General features: G+C 43.1%; 1 protein-coding gene across 1 annotated transcript in view; it reads left to right on the top strand.

Moving 5' to 3' along the window:
* Positions 1-18321, top strand: part of suclg2 (succinate-CoA ligase GDP-forming subunit beta) — a 276376-nt gene that overhangs the window by 249114 nt on the left and 8941 nt on the right. Inside the window, exon 10 of the mRNA XM_080727868.1 lies at positions 5785-5905. Coding sequence (XP_080583994.1) covers positions 5785-5905 — 121 coding nt within the window. The remainder of the gene's footprint in view (positions 1-5784; positions 5906-18321) is intronic.

The following is an 18321-nucleotide window of genomic DNA, read 5'->3' as shown; positions in this document are numbered from 1 at the left end:
CTGGCTTATAGTTTAATTATTGGAAACTAAAGAGCATAAATGCAATATTAGGCTTGTCGTTCAGAATGGAAAATAAAGTGAAACTTAGCGTGAGGGGGAGAGGATTACTTGACATTCAGTTGACACACGTACTGCACAAGCCAGACTTCTGCTGATTGCCTATGTCAAATGGCCAGTCAAATCAGGGTCAACGAGTCATAGTTATTAACCTAACACAGCCTAGGATAGCTGGCAATAATATGCGACGACACATCACATTGTTAAAGACGCATGATCACGCATCGCGAGTTTCGCGACCATTTCTCGTCTAATGCAAGCAGTTGGAGCCTTACATCGTGGATATTAATGTGTTGCTGTTGTCCTCTCCAATTGAACAGCCAAAGGTAGAAGATCTCTAAGTTATTAATCCAGTGGGAGCAATGGTTTCCAAGAGGTTTTAGCAACTTTTTCAGGCAGCGAGCGGCATGAGTGTGTGGAGAGGGGAGGGGAGGGGGGAGCAGCATGGAGAGCAGACTGCTTCGGAGGGAAGGAAAACCTTTGATCTACAACCCCACAGCACGTTGCACCCGCAACGCTTTGTGGGCTTGCAAATTGGCGTAGGGGACGTGGTGTGTCTTGTGAGCCTGTGTATGTGTTTGAGCTAATGAGCACAAGTCATACACACCCACGCACACACAAACACAAATCACACACAGTCAGTCCGATCGTCAGATACAACTGTGCGGAGATTTCTCAGAAATGTGCCGCGGTCCGGACGGAGGTGCGCCTGGGTCCGGACATGGACCGCGGTCCGCCTATTGAGGACCCCTGCACTACACTATAAAGGAAAATATGACTCCCAAAAATCTGCTTTAAGTGGGATGTGAGGGGTCAAACTAGGGGGTTTTAATTATTCTGAATCCATTGCAAGCATTTGTTTTGCATGAAAAACATTCCTTGGGCTAAAAATGGACCCCAAAAGACTGTGAAAATTGATGACTCATCACTAAACCATCATTTTGAGGGGCCATTTATTGCCCAAGGAATGTTTTTCGTGCAAAATAAATGCTTGCAATGGATTCAGAATAATTAAAAACCCCTAGTTTGACCCCTCACATCCCACTTAAAGCAGATTTTTTTTGGGAGTAATTTTTTTCCTTTATAGTGTAGTGTATAGTAAGTGAAGGTAGGTAGGTCGTTTTCAAAACTTTCCCCCGATGGGATTCCTTGGGACTTTTTTTCTCTCACTAAGGACATATTGAGGATACAAAATCAGTTGAGTTTGCTACTATTGCAATTTGTTTTAGGTTTAGCCTCATTTTGGCCTAAAATTACTGGACTATTTTGATACTCGAGAATTTGAATCCTGAACATGAACCTTTCTGGACATACGCGGTTTCCACCCAACGGAGACAATATGGTCGTTCCACGGAAGCAATCAGCCATGTAACACACCAAAAAAAGTGCTTTATCCTCGTTTTTCCATGGTGTTGATTACATCCCTGCGTATAACGTACTTCCTCGGCTCAGACCGAACAGCTTGTACGATTACTTTATGGTGGCGACGAGCACTTTAAGCTACTCTTCCCACATCTGTCTGTTCTGTACGTCGTGTCTCCCTCGCTCCCGTCACGTCACGCTGTGATGTTGAGACGGGAGGAGGATGGGTTTGGACGCGACACAAGAGGACAACGCCACCGATGTCACTCTGATAGTGATCCCAGTCCTTGATGTTGTCTCCCTGTAAACACTGTTGCCACACTATCAACACATACACACACACACACTCACACACACACACACACACACACACACACACACACACACACACACACACACACACACACACACACACACACACGCTAACCAGGCATGTACGCACAGGGGCGTCACAAGGGAGGGGGGGGAGTGGGACTGAGTTACTAGGGCCCAAGGTGGAGGGTGGCTTAATTATTTTATACTTTAGCTATTGAAAAATAGCAGATATACAAGCTCACAGCGCGGCACCGAGTGCCGCGCTGCGAGCTTGTAGATCTGCTATTTTTGAAAAGTCGTGAAAATGTGTGCAAATCTTTGAATATATGTATTTTTCAAGCGAATGTTTGTAACTAAAATTTTGCTTTTGGGAGAGTCCCTGGGACAAAATATTTTGAGATGGGGGTCCGTGGCCAAATACATATCATTTTGGGGGTCCTTCACATGAAAAGGTTTGATCACCAGAGAAACAGAAACATACTGTAGGTTTTTCAAAAACCTTCAAAGATTAAAAAAAAAAATTAGCAGATCTACAAGCTCGCAGCGCGGCACTCGCTGCCGCGCTGTGAGCTTGTATATCTGCTATTTTTCAATAGCTTTAAAGCACAAAATGTGAGTGAATCCTTGTACCCAGGGCCCCAGAATTTAGGGTGACACCCCTGTGTACGCAAACACAAGTGCACTCAAAACAACACACACACACGGCGCTCATCCAGATCGGTACTGACAGATTAGCTGAGATTATAAACAAACAGAGGATTAACCTATTTATAACGGGTACACATTATTGTGTATCATTATTTTATGCTTTAACTATTGAAAAATAGCAGATATACAAGCTCACAGCGCGGCACCGAGTGCCGCGCTGCGAGCTTGTAGATCTGCTATTTTTGAAAAATCGTGAAAATTTGAATTTTGACCCGATTCTAAAAGTGTCTTTTGAATCCTTCTAAGGTTTTTTGAAAACCCTATGTTTCTATGTCAGCAATCTGGCCAGCCATCGTCAAAGAAAAGGTCCTTTTCGCTTAACTGGAGCTCAGTTAGTCTGTTCTTGAGAGACTACTATGTCAGTGGTTCTCAAACCTTTTCATGTGAAGGACCCCCAAAATGATATTTATTTGACCACAGACCCCCATCTCAAAGTATTTAGTTCCAGGGACCAACCAGAAGCAAAATGTGAGTTACAAACGTTCACTTTGAAAATACATAATATTCAAAGATTTGCACACATTTTCACGACTTTTTCAAAAATAGCAGATCTACAAGCTCGCAGCGCGGCACTCGGTGCCGCGCTGTGAGCTTGTATATCTGCTATTTTTCACTGGTTAAATCAGTCAATAATTCTAGGCCTGAATGGATTAATCCTGTGTGCTCTCAGCTGCGCTAGCCAGGGTAATTACCAACAGACTAGATTGTTAGTGTAATCACCTCGGCGGCGGCTTGCCTGCGCGCTTTACAGGAAGCACCTTCATGCTCCTCTTGGCACAGACAGTGTTGAAGATCCCTTTGGCTGATGAATAAAGACGACTCCAGATGTTGTTTAAAAGCTGCGATAATACATAACTTCCACCACGTCCCACCCGGGGGATTCGAACCCAGGTTGGAACCTGCAGTGTTCTTACTGCTGAGCCAGTAGAGGAAGACTGTTCAGTTAGAGGATGATCTGCGTTTTGAGCTTCATGCAATAGTGGTCCTACCACCAGTTGTGGATATAAATGAGACTGATTTGCACGAAATTACCATTTTATTATCATTTTTAGGCCCCAGACTAATTTCTTTAAAAATCTTGAAAATGTGTGCAAATCTTTGAATATATGTATCCCTGGAACTAAATATTTTGAGATGGGGGTCCGTGGCCAAATACATATTAATTTTGGGGGTCCTTATTACTAATTTTGTGCCTGGACATGAAAGGGTTAAGTTGCACAGCGTGCCGGCATTTTCTTCCATAGGGATCCACTCTTATTTTGAAGGACCGGAAGGAGATTGCGCTGACTGTTCCTCACTTGACGATGTTCAAGATTCACCCGTTACTAGTTCCGATTCAGAGGGTAAACAAAGATCTAAGATGGATACCTTCATGCTTGTGCTATTTTCGCGAGTAAACATGCCAGCCTTGGCATCAAAGGTTTTTTTTTTTTTCGAGTAAATGAGGTGGAAAGATTTCATTATCCATTGTTTTCTATGGGACGGCGGCACTTTGTGTGCACGTGGACTTGCGATGGAAACCAATCGCGGAGTTCACCAGTGCCACAGGGATAGCTGGACCGAAGCTTTACTGTATATACAGTATATTTCGCGAGTCATCCCACGATCGGCATTAGATGAGTTAACATGAAAAAGTTTGAGCACCACTGACATGGAAACATAGGTTTTTCAGAAACCAGTTAGTATTTAGGAGACATTCATAGAATTGTGTCAAAATATTCAAAGACTTGCTCAAATTTCGTAGATTGACGTCAATGGCGGTCAGTGTGTTAACATAAAAACATTTTGAAATCTTTTGTTGATTGATGGTGACAGCACATTGCTGGTTTTGGATGCTGATTCTAATTCTCCTACGTCTTCTCTCGACTGAGGAGCAACGACTTGGACAAACATGTTGTTTTCTCGCGCATGCACACCTGGTGAATGCACGCTAGACCTTGAAGCCATATCAAAAGGCTGTAATTGAATTGGAATTCTATGAATATATTATAGGAATTCAGAATATACCCTAGGTTTGAGGGTCACGCTAATTGAAGCATGCAATGATGATAAGGTCACATCTGTTCCTGCTATAGTAAACCGTCTGTCGGGTGGAAACCTTGTACTGCAGGGGTATTTTCAGGCCAAGGACCCCTTAGTTGAGAGAGAGAGATGAAGCAGGGACCCCCACAATCTTTTCAGAGATTCCATATAGTCATTGTTTGACAATCACAATCATCAGTGTATTTTGGATTCATGTCAATTTGTGTTATGTTTAACCACTTGAACCGTCATTACCTAATAAACTTGACCTTTCACTCTGTACTTAGTCTGCTCCTTTTACCCCTCTAGTAGAGGGGTAAAGAGGGCCTCTACACCAAACCTCTTTGCCGAAAATAGCCAATCTACAACGCCTCGCGCTGCGAGGCGCTGTGAGCTTGTAGATCTGCTATTTTTGGCTAAAGTTCTCAGAATATGGACGCTAGGGTTCAAGTGGTTAATATCAAAAAGGAGGAAAAAACTGCTTCTATCACACAAAGATTTGGAGGACCCCCTGTATTAACTCTGAGGACCCCCTGTTGAAGACCCTTGTTGTGCTGTATGTCCAGAACTGTTACTTTTCAGGATTCAAATTAAAAAATGACAAAAAGCATCACATCTTCAAGCTCAAAAGGTTCGCTTCGCACCGCGTTTCGAGCTTGCAGATCTGCTACTTTTGTTGCTTTTGTGTGCCACTGTAGTACGATCCAAATAGGACGTTAATTTACGAAAAAACACAAAGGTTTGAAACATATGGAGATGAGCGTTTTCTGCCCCACGGAAACTAAACTCTGATGACAACGTCATCTGCCTACAACAGGGGTCTTTTATACATATTGTATAAAATTGTGCAGCAGATTTTCACAGATTTCATAGATGGGTTCATAGACTTGTTTGACAGCACTGTCATCAGTCTATGTTGGATTTATGTTCATGAGTTTTTTCAGACATTTAACCACTCTACACCAAACCTATTTGCCAAAAATAGCCGATCTACAAGCTCTCAACGACTCGCTGCATGAGGCGTTGAGAGCTTGTAGATATGCTATGTTTTGGCTAAAGTTCTCCTCAGAATAGGGATGTGAGGGTTAAAGTTGTTCATTTACAATAATGATCCTATCACACAAAGATTTTGGCGGCCCCCCTGTAGTAAGTCTGAGGACCCCTAGGGGTCCCGGACCCCCTGTTGAAGACCACTGGCCTACAACGCAGTGCAGAGGGGTCCGCTGTGTGTCCTATGTGTACCTTTGTCCTCTGGTCATTGAGGGGACCTCTGTGTGTCATGTGTCCTATCCTCATCGAGCTCCTCTGGTCTGTCCTCAGGTGGAGGCCATCCTGGTCAACATCTTCGGAGGCATCGTCAACTGCGCCATCATCGCCAACGGCATCACCAAGGCCTGTCGCGAGCTGGAGCTCAAGGTGCCGCTGGTGGTCCGGTTGGAAGGTGAGTGAAATGGCGCTGTGTTTTTTTGATTCATTGATTGATTGGAATTGTAATGGCCGGTAGAAAAGGGCTTGTTTTAAACATGAACTTTTATGTTAAAGTTATTAGGAGATAAATGCACTTTTGTGAATCTCATAACACTGGCTCTATAAGGAAGCGGGACTTCCTGGTCACGTGATCTCCCATTGCATTCTGGGAATTGGAGTGTTTCTCTTCAGCAGCGACAGTAAGCTACAGTTTAATATAAAACAATAACCAACGTGTCAAGCGCGTCGTCGGCACAGGGAGACATCAAAGAGCTTGACGCGTGGGCGCATCCAATGTGTTGATTAACAATGTTTGTTAAAAGTTAGTCCATTCAAAGCTCACCAAAGCTACTTTTGCTACTACCAAAGTGTTTAAAGGTGTTAAACTAAGCCCAATTATATTTTAAGATCAGCCATTCTTTTAGGTTAGCTGACACACACACACACACACAAAAAAAAGCCAATAAAAAAAAGCCAATACATTTTCAGTGAAATCCTCAGTGTTACTGTAACTCCAGGAGTGTATAAATCAAACCAAAATGGACCCTTTGGTCAGTGCAGTGTACTACATCTAATCTCATAATACTTGACCAAACATTGAGAGCAGAATTTGCTGAGGACACATTAACCTTAACGAGGCTCTCAGCACTCCAGTCCCACCCCCCAAAAAAGGAAATGCCTTAATTAAATTGCACATGTGAGTGCTGTAGTACAGTATTTAACCCTTTAAGGCCTAGAATTAGGCTACTTTAGCTATTGAAAAATAGCAGATTTACAAGCTCACGCTGTGAGCTCCGAGCTTGTAGATCTGCTATTTTTGAACAATCGTGAAAATGTGTGCAAATCTTTGAATAGAGAGCAAACATTTGTAACTAAAGATTTGCTTCTGGAGGTCTCTGGAACGAAATATTTTGAGATGGGGGTCCGCGGCCGAATACATATCATTTTGGGGGTCCTTGTAATGTTTGAGAACCACTGACATAGTTTTTCAAAAAAACAAAAACTTTGAAGGATTTAGAAGACACTCATAGAATCGGGTCAAAAATATTTAAAGACTTGCACACATTTTCCCGATTTTTCAAAAAAATAGCAGATCTACAAGCTCGCAGCGCGGCACTCGGTGCCGCGCTGTGAGCTTGTATATCTGCTATTTTTTTTTATAGTTAAAGCATAAAATAATGCGTTCCCGACTACCCGGTCTATATGCTTATTTAGGCCTAGGATTATTGACTGCTTTAACTATTGAAAAATAACAGATATACAAGCTCGCAGCGCTGCGAGCTTGTAGATCTGCTATTTTTGAAAAAATGTGAAAATTTGAATTTTGACCCAATTCTATAAGTGTCTTTTGAATCATTCTAAGGTTTTTTTTAAAACCTGTGTTTCTATGTCAGCAATCTGGCCAGCCATCGTCAAAGAAAAGGTCCTTTTCACTTAAATGGAGCTCAGTTAGCCTGTTCTTGAGAGACTACTATGTCAGTGGTTCTCAAACCTTTTCATGTAAAGGACCCCCAAAAATATATTTATTTGGCCAAGGACCCCCATTCAACATATTTGTTCCAGGGACCCCCCAGAAGCAAAATTTGAGTTACAAACGTTCGCTTTGAAAATACACATATTCAAAGATTTGCACACATTTTTACGACTTTTTCAAAAATAGCAGATCTACAAGCTCGCACCGCGGCACTGGTTAAAGCATTCAATAATTCTAGGCCTAAATGGGTTAAAGCAGCACGTACTGTACCTGTCCAGTTTTTAAGGCCTTTGGAAGGGACTGTGTTATTAGCGCAGCTGGTCCCCGCGGCCGCTCTGTCTTCATCGCGGCCCTCTGCGTCCCAGTAAGAACAGAACAGGAGGGCATTTCTCACACATGTCACGTTCCTCGGCGGCCATCGTTAGCGCCAGCCAGCATAACAATGCCGACAGAGCTGATTGCCTCACCTCTCACCTGTGTATGCTAATAAAGCTGACTCTACTCTGTGCTCTTAGGATGTGTGTGTGTGTGTGTGTGTGTGTGTGTGTGTGTGTGTGTGTGTGTGTGTGTGTGTGTGTGTGTGTGTGTGTGTGTGTGTGTGTGTGTGTGTGTGTGTGTGTGTGTGTGTGTGTGTGTGTGTGTGTGTGTGTGTGTGTGTGTGTGTGTGTGTGTGTGTGTGTTCGGTGCACCGTTGACTCCCCCCGGGCCAGCTGGTGGTTAGGTTAATTGTCAGGAGCCTGCTGAGTGGCGTGTCCTGAGAAGGGAGCAGAGGAACGTCTGTGTATTAGCCTCACAACGCTTCACGCGCGCACACACGCACGCACACACACACACACGCGCGCACGTACGGTTTGTAGGTCAGGCTGTGGAGGCTGTAGTGTGTTTATAATAGCACTGACATAATAGCAGTGGCAAAACTGAGCTACCAGTTGCTCTCGTACTACATGGTGAATGTCTGAATTCAGAATCAAGATTGATTGATTTGAAAAATGTATTAGAAGTTTGCATAGGAAAAGGTACAGTTTCATGACGGTACAGTTCACTGGTACAAGGTCAACTAAAAGGATACTTTGACTTATTTAAATTGAGATCCTTTAATAACTCATATAACATTGTATGACAGACAGATAAAACACTGTACTATGAAGAGAAAATGTGAGAAACAGTCGTAAAAAACACGATGCAAAAATAAATGGTATTTACAATAGAAAGGTCAGGGGGAGGTAAGGATACGTTTACTGTTACCGGTTACAAGTAGCAACCGCCTGTAAGTGGCTTTTCAGAGCGGTTTTAAAGGAAGGTAGGGATTTACACTCCTTTAAGGCCTTCGGTAGGGCGTTCCACATTTTAGCGGTATAGCAGGAGAATGAATTTGACCCTTTGAATCGAATCTGGGTTGAACATGATCTGTGGCGCTGCCTCTGGTTTAATTGTGGACATCCTTGATGTTTAGGAAGTATTTTGTCAGGTACATGGGTATCTTAACCCATTTGTAGCCGATCCCGAGAATACTCGTGAAAAATACTCGAGTACTCGGAGTGCCGATCCCGAGTATACTCGCGCTATGTACTGTATATACAGTAAAGGTCGCAATCTTACCGTACGGTCCGTTGGAAAGTGCCTGCACGATTGGACTCGCCGATTCATCATCATCACGGATCCATGTGCACAAAATAGTAATCCCTTAACATGGTAGCCGACGGTCTATCTCATCTTTAATGTCCATTTTCTCCAAAAAACACTTTTGAAGCCAAGGATGGCATTAGATTCTCGCTATTATAACACAAGCTGAAAGGCAACGATCGGCCTTTTACTGCAACCGCATGGGATGATGACCACTTCCGGTGAATGACGTCATGACGTCAAACAGGAAATGTTTGCGCAATGGACTTCTGGCCTTCAAAATAAGAGACTGGCCGCGGACGGAGCAGGCGAAAGGCGCGCTGGACATTTAACCTGTTCATGTCTGGAGCACTAAATGGGTTAATGGTGTAGTGTATCTTGTACACCAGTCAAAATGCAAAATGCAGTACTTTGTCATCTACTCTAAGCCACCCCACGCTTGAAAAGTAATTAGCGGTGAGGTGAGCCCGAAAAGGAAGGTTAAGCAGGACCCTAATTAGTTTGTATTGGGCTGTTTGGAGCCTTGTTTTAACGGTTAATACGGTTCCGCATCTAACCAACGGGCACTCCAACATTACTTCTGAGACTCTTTTTTTTTCTGTTTCCTCCAGCCCTGGAGTACACAGCAACATTCTCTGTGTCAATTCATCCATTTGTAACTCTGAGACTTTACACATTTTTTAAAACTTAACACAGACAATTTTACCGTGTAGTAATGAAGACAGCCTGCTAATTGGTCTGCGACACACTTCCTCTGAACATCGCCCCGGTTCCAACGCTCTACTCCGATAGGCTGAGGCCCGGAGAGAAGGTTACGGCCGGTGAGTGCCCTGACCCGTTTCTCCTGGTCCAGGTCTAATCCAGGCCTTAGCAGCAGGTCATTGCACCCGGGGGGTTCAGACTCCAGACTGCTGCAGAATCAATCAGCTAAGCAAGCCAAACTGACCACGGGGCACGGGGAATGGCCCCGGGATCAGAACGGATTAGCCGGCACACTTTTTAATTGGGAAGGCTTTTATTTATTTTTTTGTACTTAAAGGAGGCCCTGGTTGATTAGTCTTGGGAGAGAGCTGTGTGTTCCTGTGTGCAGACGGAGGCTGTGGAAAGTCGATTTTAGGAGTCTGAATGCCGGCGGTTGTGTTAAATGGTGACTGGCGCTGTGTGTTGTTACAGATTGTAATTGCAACACTTACAATTACAATTACTGTTACAGTTACAGTTTAGGCCAGGGGTCTTCAACAGGGGGTCTGGGACCCCTAGGGGGTCCCCAGAGTTACTACAGGGGGTCCTCCAAATCTTTGAATGATAGAAACCTTTTTTTCTCCTTTTTTATATTAACCACTTGAACCCTAGCGTCCATTCTGATAACTTTAGCCAAAAATAGCAGATCTACGCCTCGCGCTGCGAGGCGTTGTGAGCTTGTAAATCGGCTATTTTCGGCACATATGTTTGGTGTAGAGGGGGAAAAGAAGCAGACTAAGTACAGAGTGAAATGTCAAGTTATGTATTGACGATTCAAGACGTTAAATACGTATCTGAACACAAATTAACATGAATCCAAAATACACTGATGATTGTGCTGTCAAACAATGAAACTATATGGAATCTATGAACAGGTTGTGGGGGTCCCTGCTTCATCTCTCTCTCAACTAAGGGGTCCTTGTACTGAAAACGTTGAAGACCCCTGGTTTAGGCATTTAGCAGATGCTCTTGTGTTCAGAAAGAGTGACTTACAATAAGCAAGGTAATCACATACTGTACATAGAATGCAGAAGAGGAACCTAGTGTCAGTCTAAACCACGGGTCTTCAACAGAGGGTCCTCAGTGTTACTACAGGGGGTCCTCCAAATCTTTGAGTGTCCATATTCTGAGAGCTTTAGCCAAAAATAGCAGATCTACAAGCTGAACCGAGCATCTGTTTAAGTGTGAACGCATGAGCATATGAGTGACAATGTTGTCACTCATGTTGATTTATCACAAATCCGTGTTTGCTTGCTCAAACACTGCGTCAAACGGTCACACACGATATGACCACGCTTGGCACATGGTTTTGCATGTATGCTCAGGCGTGTGTACACAAACACACACACACACACACACACACACACACACACACACACAAACACTGCGTCTCAAATGAGGAATGCATTTAAAAAGGTGGTGCCATAGTTTTGTACTTTTTTACTGTTTTGTATGTGTCTATGGAGTTAACATCTATCTATAAATGCGAGAAGTCTCTGCGTGTGTGTCTGTCTGTCTGTCTGTCTGTGTGTGTGTCTGTAATCCGCGTATCTCGAGAACCGTTCGTCCCACTGGCTTCAGATTCGGCACGCGCGTTCCCCGCCGCGGCACGGAGTGCAGTGCCGGGTCTCGACCCGACCCGACGCGCGGTTTTCCCGAACCGGCGCGAAACGTTCGGAATCTCCTTATGCGGGGTTGATTGTTGACATCAGGCTGTTCCGGAGGAAATCGGCGAAAGCTCTGACTCATTGTGACATCACTTCATAAAAGGCTCTGACATCACGTACGCCACATGAGTCAACAAAAAATCTCTGAATATCTCCATATATAGCATATATGGGCATAAAATGGACGCAGAATCACAAAGATCTCCATATACGGGCATAAAGGGACACAGACAGACAAAAAAATCTCTGAATATCTCCATATATAGCATATATGGGCATAAAATGGACGCAGAATCACAAAGATCTCCATATACGGGCATAAAGGGACACAGACAGACGGATACAGAGATCTCCATAAATGGGCATAAAATGGACGCAAATGGCATATATGGGCATAAAATTTACGCAGAATCACAAAGATCTCCATATACGGGCATAAAGGGACACAGACAGACAGATACAGAGATCTCCATATATGGGCATGAAATGGACGCAAATAGACAGATATCTCCATATATGGGCATATGGGCATAAAATGGACCCAGAACTTTATCTGCAGTGATCTCCATATATGGACATAAAATGGACGCTGACAGACAGACAGATAACAGATATCTCCATATATGGGCATAAATGGACACAGGCAAACAGATGGTCAAAACGGGTCCTATGACAACAGGTATAATGGGGTTTGCATTAAAGGGCGGGGCATTCATTCCCTATTTACATCGTTCCCGAGTTGGCCAGGTCGCCGACTAGACGCTGCAGCTTCTAGTTATTCTAATAGACAACCAGGTGGGGTAATAATGTGCAGATTTGTCTTCCCCGTGTATTTGTGTTTACTTCCTGAAAGCTGAACGCCTCTTCAAAAGGTCCAGTCAAAAAACACAGATTAAATGACATCATAAACTCATCCCCTCCCCCTTTACCATTCACCCAACACTGTGGGTGTGGCTAACTTCAACTGGGTCACCACCCACCATGACAACCAGGCATACCTAATGAACTGGTCGGTGTGGCCACATAAAAACAAAATTGTAACTCTTTCTGTACACTTTTTTTTTAAATATTCTTCCTCCTAGTATAATCATATACCTGATCATCATGTTTTAGAGGAGAAAGAAATCATGGCACTGCATCTTTAAAGAGGGCCTCTCACCTAAAGGGTTACTGTCACTTTAAGAATCATCTTGGGAATGCACAATTATAAGCCAATCAAATTAATTGTCTGTATAGCCTGACGGTATGACTACTTACTGTACTGTTTAGCTGTTGTTGGGGGGCGAGGGGCAGATTACACTGTGACATGAGCTTCTCTGAAAACGGTCTGAAACAGTCTAAAGCTCATGTCACAGTGTCTGCCCCTCAACCCCTTTAGGTGACAGTACCCCTTTAAGGACCTGAATAACATTTTGCAAGTACAGAGATAACTATGCAACTACTGCCCCCTTTGGCCAGAGTGTGAATAAAGATGTACACATCAGTGTGGCTGCCCTGCCTGCCACTATAGAGCAAAGTGCCCTTAAATAGATCTGCGTCTGGAGAGAAGGGTGGCTGCGTTCCATAGCCTATTGATTTGCGAGGCCCATTCCACCACTGTCTGTCAAGTAGCGGGCAGCAGTTTTTCTTCCCCTCCCTCCCACCCTTTAAGGACAATTTGGTCGTTCTCCCTGGTAATTAAGGTAAAGGACAGTGGATCCTGCAGAAGAGGTGAGATGGCTCCCTCAGCCCTGACAAGGTCTTTATGGCTTAAATAGAGTCATGTACTTCAGAGACAGACAGACACACACACACACACAGACACACACACACACACACACACACACACACACACACACACACACACACACACACACACACACACACACACACCTGTACGGAGGAGTTCAGCTCGCTTCAACCAGTTAAAGGCAGAAGGGTTCGGTGCTCAAGAGGGACGACTTGAATCAGAAAGAAAAGTACCTGTGGACTTAAAGGAAGTGACTCAGTCACCCCTGTACAATGACAAATATGTGCAGACCAGTTGAGTGCTCCAGTATTGTATTCAGGTAGTCTTTTTCTGAAATAACCATGTATTTACACACACATACCTGTGAGTACATGCCTCTCAGACAGTGGCATGCACTCTATGCAGAAGACGTGCATCGCATACCTTCGCTCTGCCACTTTTTATCATCAGCCTCTTCTTACCAAGCTTTGACACATTAGTTGTAAATGTTTCACGCACGGCTACTAATACCACTTTTTGCCACTTTATTTCTTGGCTTTCAGCAAAGAAAACAAACAACCGATATTGGTCTAATGCCAGATGATTATAATAGAGTATATTTCAAGGCCCACTCTAACATCATTTGGTAGGTAATGAACTAACCAAAACCCAATCTCACTTAAATCTCCAGAGGTATTTGAGTCTTTGATTGTGGTGTAGTGCAGTGGTTCTCAACCTGTGGGTCGGGACCCCCAGGGGGGTCCCCAAATTATTTTGGGGGGTCCCCAGATGATTAACTTAATGTGCAACATTGTTTTCTCTATCAACAGTAAACAAACCAACAAAGTTTAAGTGTATAGAGGGTATCTGCACATTTCTAAAGTGACAATTTAAGGACTTTATAATACTTCTAAAATGACAAATTAAACATTGGCTAAATTGTCAAATATTAGAAGCAGAAATTGTGAAAATAGAAGATCTACATGATCACAACGCCTCGCGTTGTGAGCATGTAGATCTGCTATTTTCACAATAGAACCGTGTTATACAAAATGTAATGCCTCAACTCTTAGTGCTCGTCAGGGTCGGGGGGTCCCCAGTCAAAATATGATTATTTTGGGGGTCGCGGCCTTAAAAGGTTGAGGACCACTGGTGTAGTGTAGGGGGAATGGGTCAGGATTAAGAAAAGCTTTATTCCACAGACTTTTAATATGGCATAGTGTGTGAAGTCACTCTGGATAAGAGTGTAGGCTAAATGCTTAAAATGTAATTGAAGTATGTATTTACGTACAGACACATCTTATGGGCTTAAATGTTAAGCTTGTCCCTGTCTCTAACACACATTGGGAGGTGGGTGTGTGTTTGTGTGCGCGCGTTCGCTATTTGATCGGAGTGTACATTAACCACTTTCAACTTGGCATCCAAATGTTGTCATGGCAATAAAATAAATGAAAACTGTCGTAAGTGAACAGTGCTATTTTTGAGTTAATTTCATTAAGCGTCCCGGGAAGCTTGGCCAGTGTGACCCTGAGCGTACATACGGACAAAGCCAGGGGCACCACTCAAAAATATAGAAAATAGACGATCTACACGCTCACAACGGGACGCGATGTGACACGTTGTGAGCTTGTAGATCTCCACTCCATGTATCCTAAACCCAGGACACAATGTCCTCACCACTTCCCAGCTCCTCAGAGCAGAAGATTACCCTATGGAAGGATGGCTAGCTCACCCACACCACTAGACGTCTGGAGCTCCTGATTTTAGCCATTTTGGCAAGCAAGTAGATCAGGGGTCTTCGACAGGGGGTCCTCAGAGTTACCACAGGGGGCCACCAAATCTTTGTGTGATAGGGTCATTCTTTTAAAATGAACAACTTGAACCCTCGCATCCCATTTCTGAGGAGAACTTTAGCCAAAAACAGCAGATCGTAGATCGCAGCTTGTAGATCGGCTATTTTCGGCAAATAGGTTCGGTTTAGAGGTAAAAAAGTACAAAGTGAAAGGTCAAGTTTAGTAAGTAACGATGATTTACAGGAGTAGTTCACCCCCAAAATGACTTTTTTTCTATTGATTACTCATGCCATGGAGACTTGAGTTCAATGATATTTTTTGTTTTTTGTCGTATTCCTAAGACAAAAAATGTATTATTGTGAATGTACCCCCATTGATTCTGGATGGGGACCCGAATGAATTTGGGTCCCCATCCAGAATCAATGAGGGTAAATGTATTGTAATCAAATTACTGTCTTAGGAATGTGACAAAAAAACAAAAAATAAGTCTCCATGGCATGAGTAATCAACATAAAAAAATACATTTTGGGGGTTTAAGTGGTCAAAAGTCTGGAAAAAAACTCATGAATCCAACATAGACTGATGAAAGTGCTGTCAAACAAGTTTATGAATCTATATGAAATCAATGAAAATCTGTATCACACATTTATAAACATGTAGAGGGGGTCCCTGCTTCATCTCTCTCTCTCAGCTAAGGGGTCCTTGGCCTGAAAACGTTGAAGACCCCTGAAGTAGATAATAGATGGCGGTTGGAATGGATTTTTGGCCAGAAATAAAGTCTGTGGTTAACACAGGCTTAAGAGATTGTCACGTTTTGTTCTATGACATAAAATGCATTAGTTACTTTACCTCTTTTCTGTTCCCTGCCAGCAAATCACTTACCTTTGAGATTTTATAGAATAATATCCATCCGTCCATTAAAACAAATATTCAGGTCTCAACAGTGACGGTAATTAAAGCTCTGTTCCATTTAGTGTAGCACAGCCTCCAGTGAACCAACGTGCACAAAATAACAGCTCTGACTGTGTTTGCTCTACTATTTGATACAGTAGGATTCCCTCATTAACACATCGGGTGCCCAGAATTAATCGACGTTTAATTTGCTGGTGCCCATGGCAACCCGCCATTTTACCTACCTTCGAAGTACTGGCGAGAAAAGTAATCTGAGTAAATGTAATCCAAGTATGTCCTGTTTATTTCGCGAAAATCTTTTCTTTCAGTCAGGACCGTTTTTTATCAATTCTAAGCCACAGTGTTTGTGTTACGGCCGGTAGAAGAGGCTGCCGTTTTGAGAAAAAAAAGAAAAAAGGAAGAGAATCCGGAGAAAACAGCATTTTTGTGCAGCCGCTAAACAGGAAGTCAACGAGACACACAGCACGTCCGGGTGACGTAATTTCGCGCTGCATGTTGGGAAATGGAGTTTGTTTCATCACCGCGGTAGAAGTGCAGTAGCTACAGTTACAGTATAGTTTACTGTACAACGCGTCGAACGCGTCGTGGGCACACGTAAACATCAAAGAGATTGGCGCGTGGGCACCACGTGGGCACCCGATGTGTTAAATCTCAATTCAGGCATTAGCTGTACTCTGAATCACTGATTGGAAGAAATACTCTTTTTTTGTTACTTAAAAGTATGAATACCACAATGTACAAAAATGTACATCAAATATCTAAATATTGAATCAAGCTAATTAAAAACTGTTCAGGCTGTTCATAAAAGCCTGATTACACGATAAAATTACCAAAAGTTTTTTTGAAAGTGAAATATCCCTTTGTGTTCTTTCTTTTTTTTCAGACATTTAAACACTTAAATGGTTTTATTAACCTCTACGCCAAACCTTTTTGCCAAAAATAGCCGATCTACAAGCTCTCAACTCCTCGCGCTGCGAGGAGTTGAGAGCTTGTAGATCTGCTATTTCTGGCTAAAGTTCTCCTCAGAATAGGGATGTGAGGGTTCAAGTTGTTCATTTGAAATAATTATCCTATCACAAAGATTTGGCGGACCCCCTGTTGTAACTCTGGGGACCCCCTGTTGAAGACCCCTGCTTTAGATTTCCCATCCTCCTCTATCTGAAGTGTTCAGTGGAAAGCATAATATGCATGGATGGACTCCCCCTTCTTACAGATATCATTTTGGAGGTCCTTGACATGGACTTGTTTGAGAGCCACTGGTCTAGGCTGTGATGTGAATAGAGCAATGGCAGCACCTAGTGGCTGCTGTGTGAACAGCTCTCACACACACACACACACACACACACACACACACACACACACACATGCACACGCACGCACGCACACACACACACACACACACACACACACACACACACACACACACACACACACACACACACACACACACGCATATGCATATGCACACGCACACTCACACTCACCCAGCCTCACACACCTAGCTGCATCCAATCCATGGCAGGCAGCCAGTGTGAGACTGTTGCTGAGAGAAAAGCCATCAGTGCCCCCTATCTGCTCACAGTGGAACTGCACCCAGCCTGTCTGCACACAAGTAGTCTCTCAAGAACAGCCTCAGAGAACGCTACGCTACTGAGTCTGTCACACACCAAACTCACGGAAGGGATTTTGGGCGGTACCCAAGTCTGGTGACAGGCAGCGCTTTTGACCAATCAAACATAGTGGGCGGTATCTAATGTGTGCGTTGACTATGCATTCCCCCTCACGGGTGGAAACAAACCATCTTTCAACTGTACATATTCTTTGTGCAGCTAAATAAATCCCTCTGTAGTCTATATATACAAGCGAATTGCTCCATTTAAACATTCATTGACCCACCCGGTTTTCCACACAATGTATGGGTTTCACATTGCCACTATTTGCACAATCAAAGAATGCTTTTGGAAATCGTTGTGCATAACAATAGAATTAAATGGAAGGAAGAATGGCCTACATTACAATAACGAACTACATTTGTTAGTCTACACAGTAAAGTGCAGCAATATGCCTATATGAATTTAGATTTTAGTGTATTATTATTAGTATAGAGTAAATGTAAACGTTGCAACTTCTAGTCTAAAAGACTCGTGTATTAAATTATTATATTATAAAACATACATTAATCAACTAGCCCTATTTTATTCCTAGACAGGCTATTTAAAAATAGCTGATCTACAAGCTCACAACAACGTCGCATTGTGGTTACATTCTGCACAATGGGTACTTTGAGTACTACTTTCTGCTTTTGCAATACTTTTATACTTTTACTCAAGGGCTACATTTTGAATACAAGACTTGTGCATGATACTTAAGTAAAGAATGCGAGTACTTTTCCCACTACATTGCCTAAGCACGCCAGTATTAGTAAAAGCACACATCACAGATAGATTTATAGAGTAATATAAGGCAACTGTA

Source organism: Nannobrachium achirus (genome assembly GCF_963921795.1).
Source record: "Nannobrachium achirus genome assembly, chromosome: 6".
Lineage (NCBI taxonomy): Eukaryota > Metazoa > Chordata > Actinopteri > Myctophiformes > Myctophidae > Nannobrachium > Nannobrachium achirus.
The sequence above is the reverse complement of the archived record's forward strand: the minus strand, read 5'-3'. Positions and strand labels throughout refer to the sequence as shown.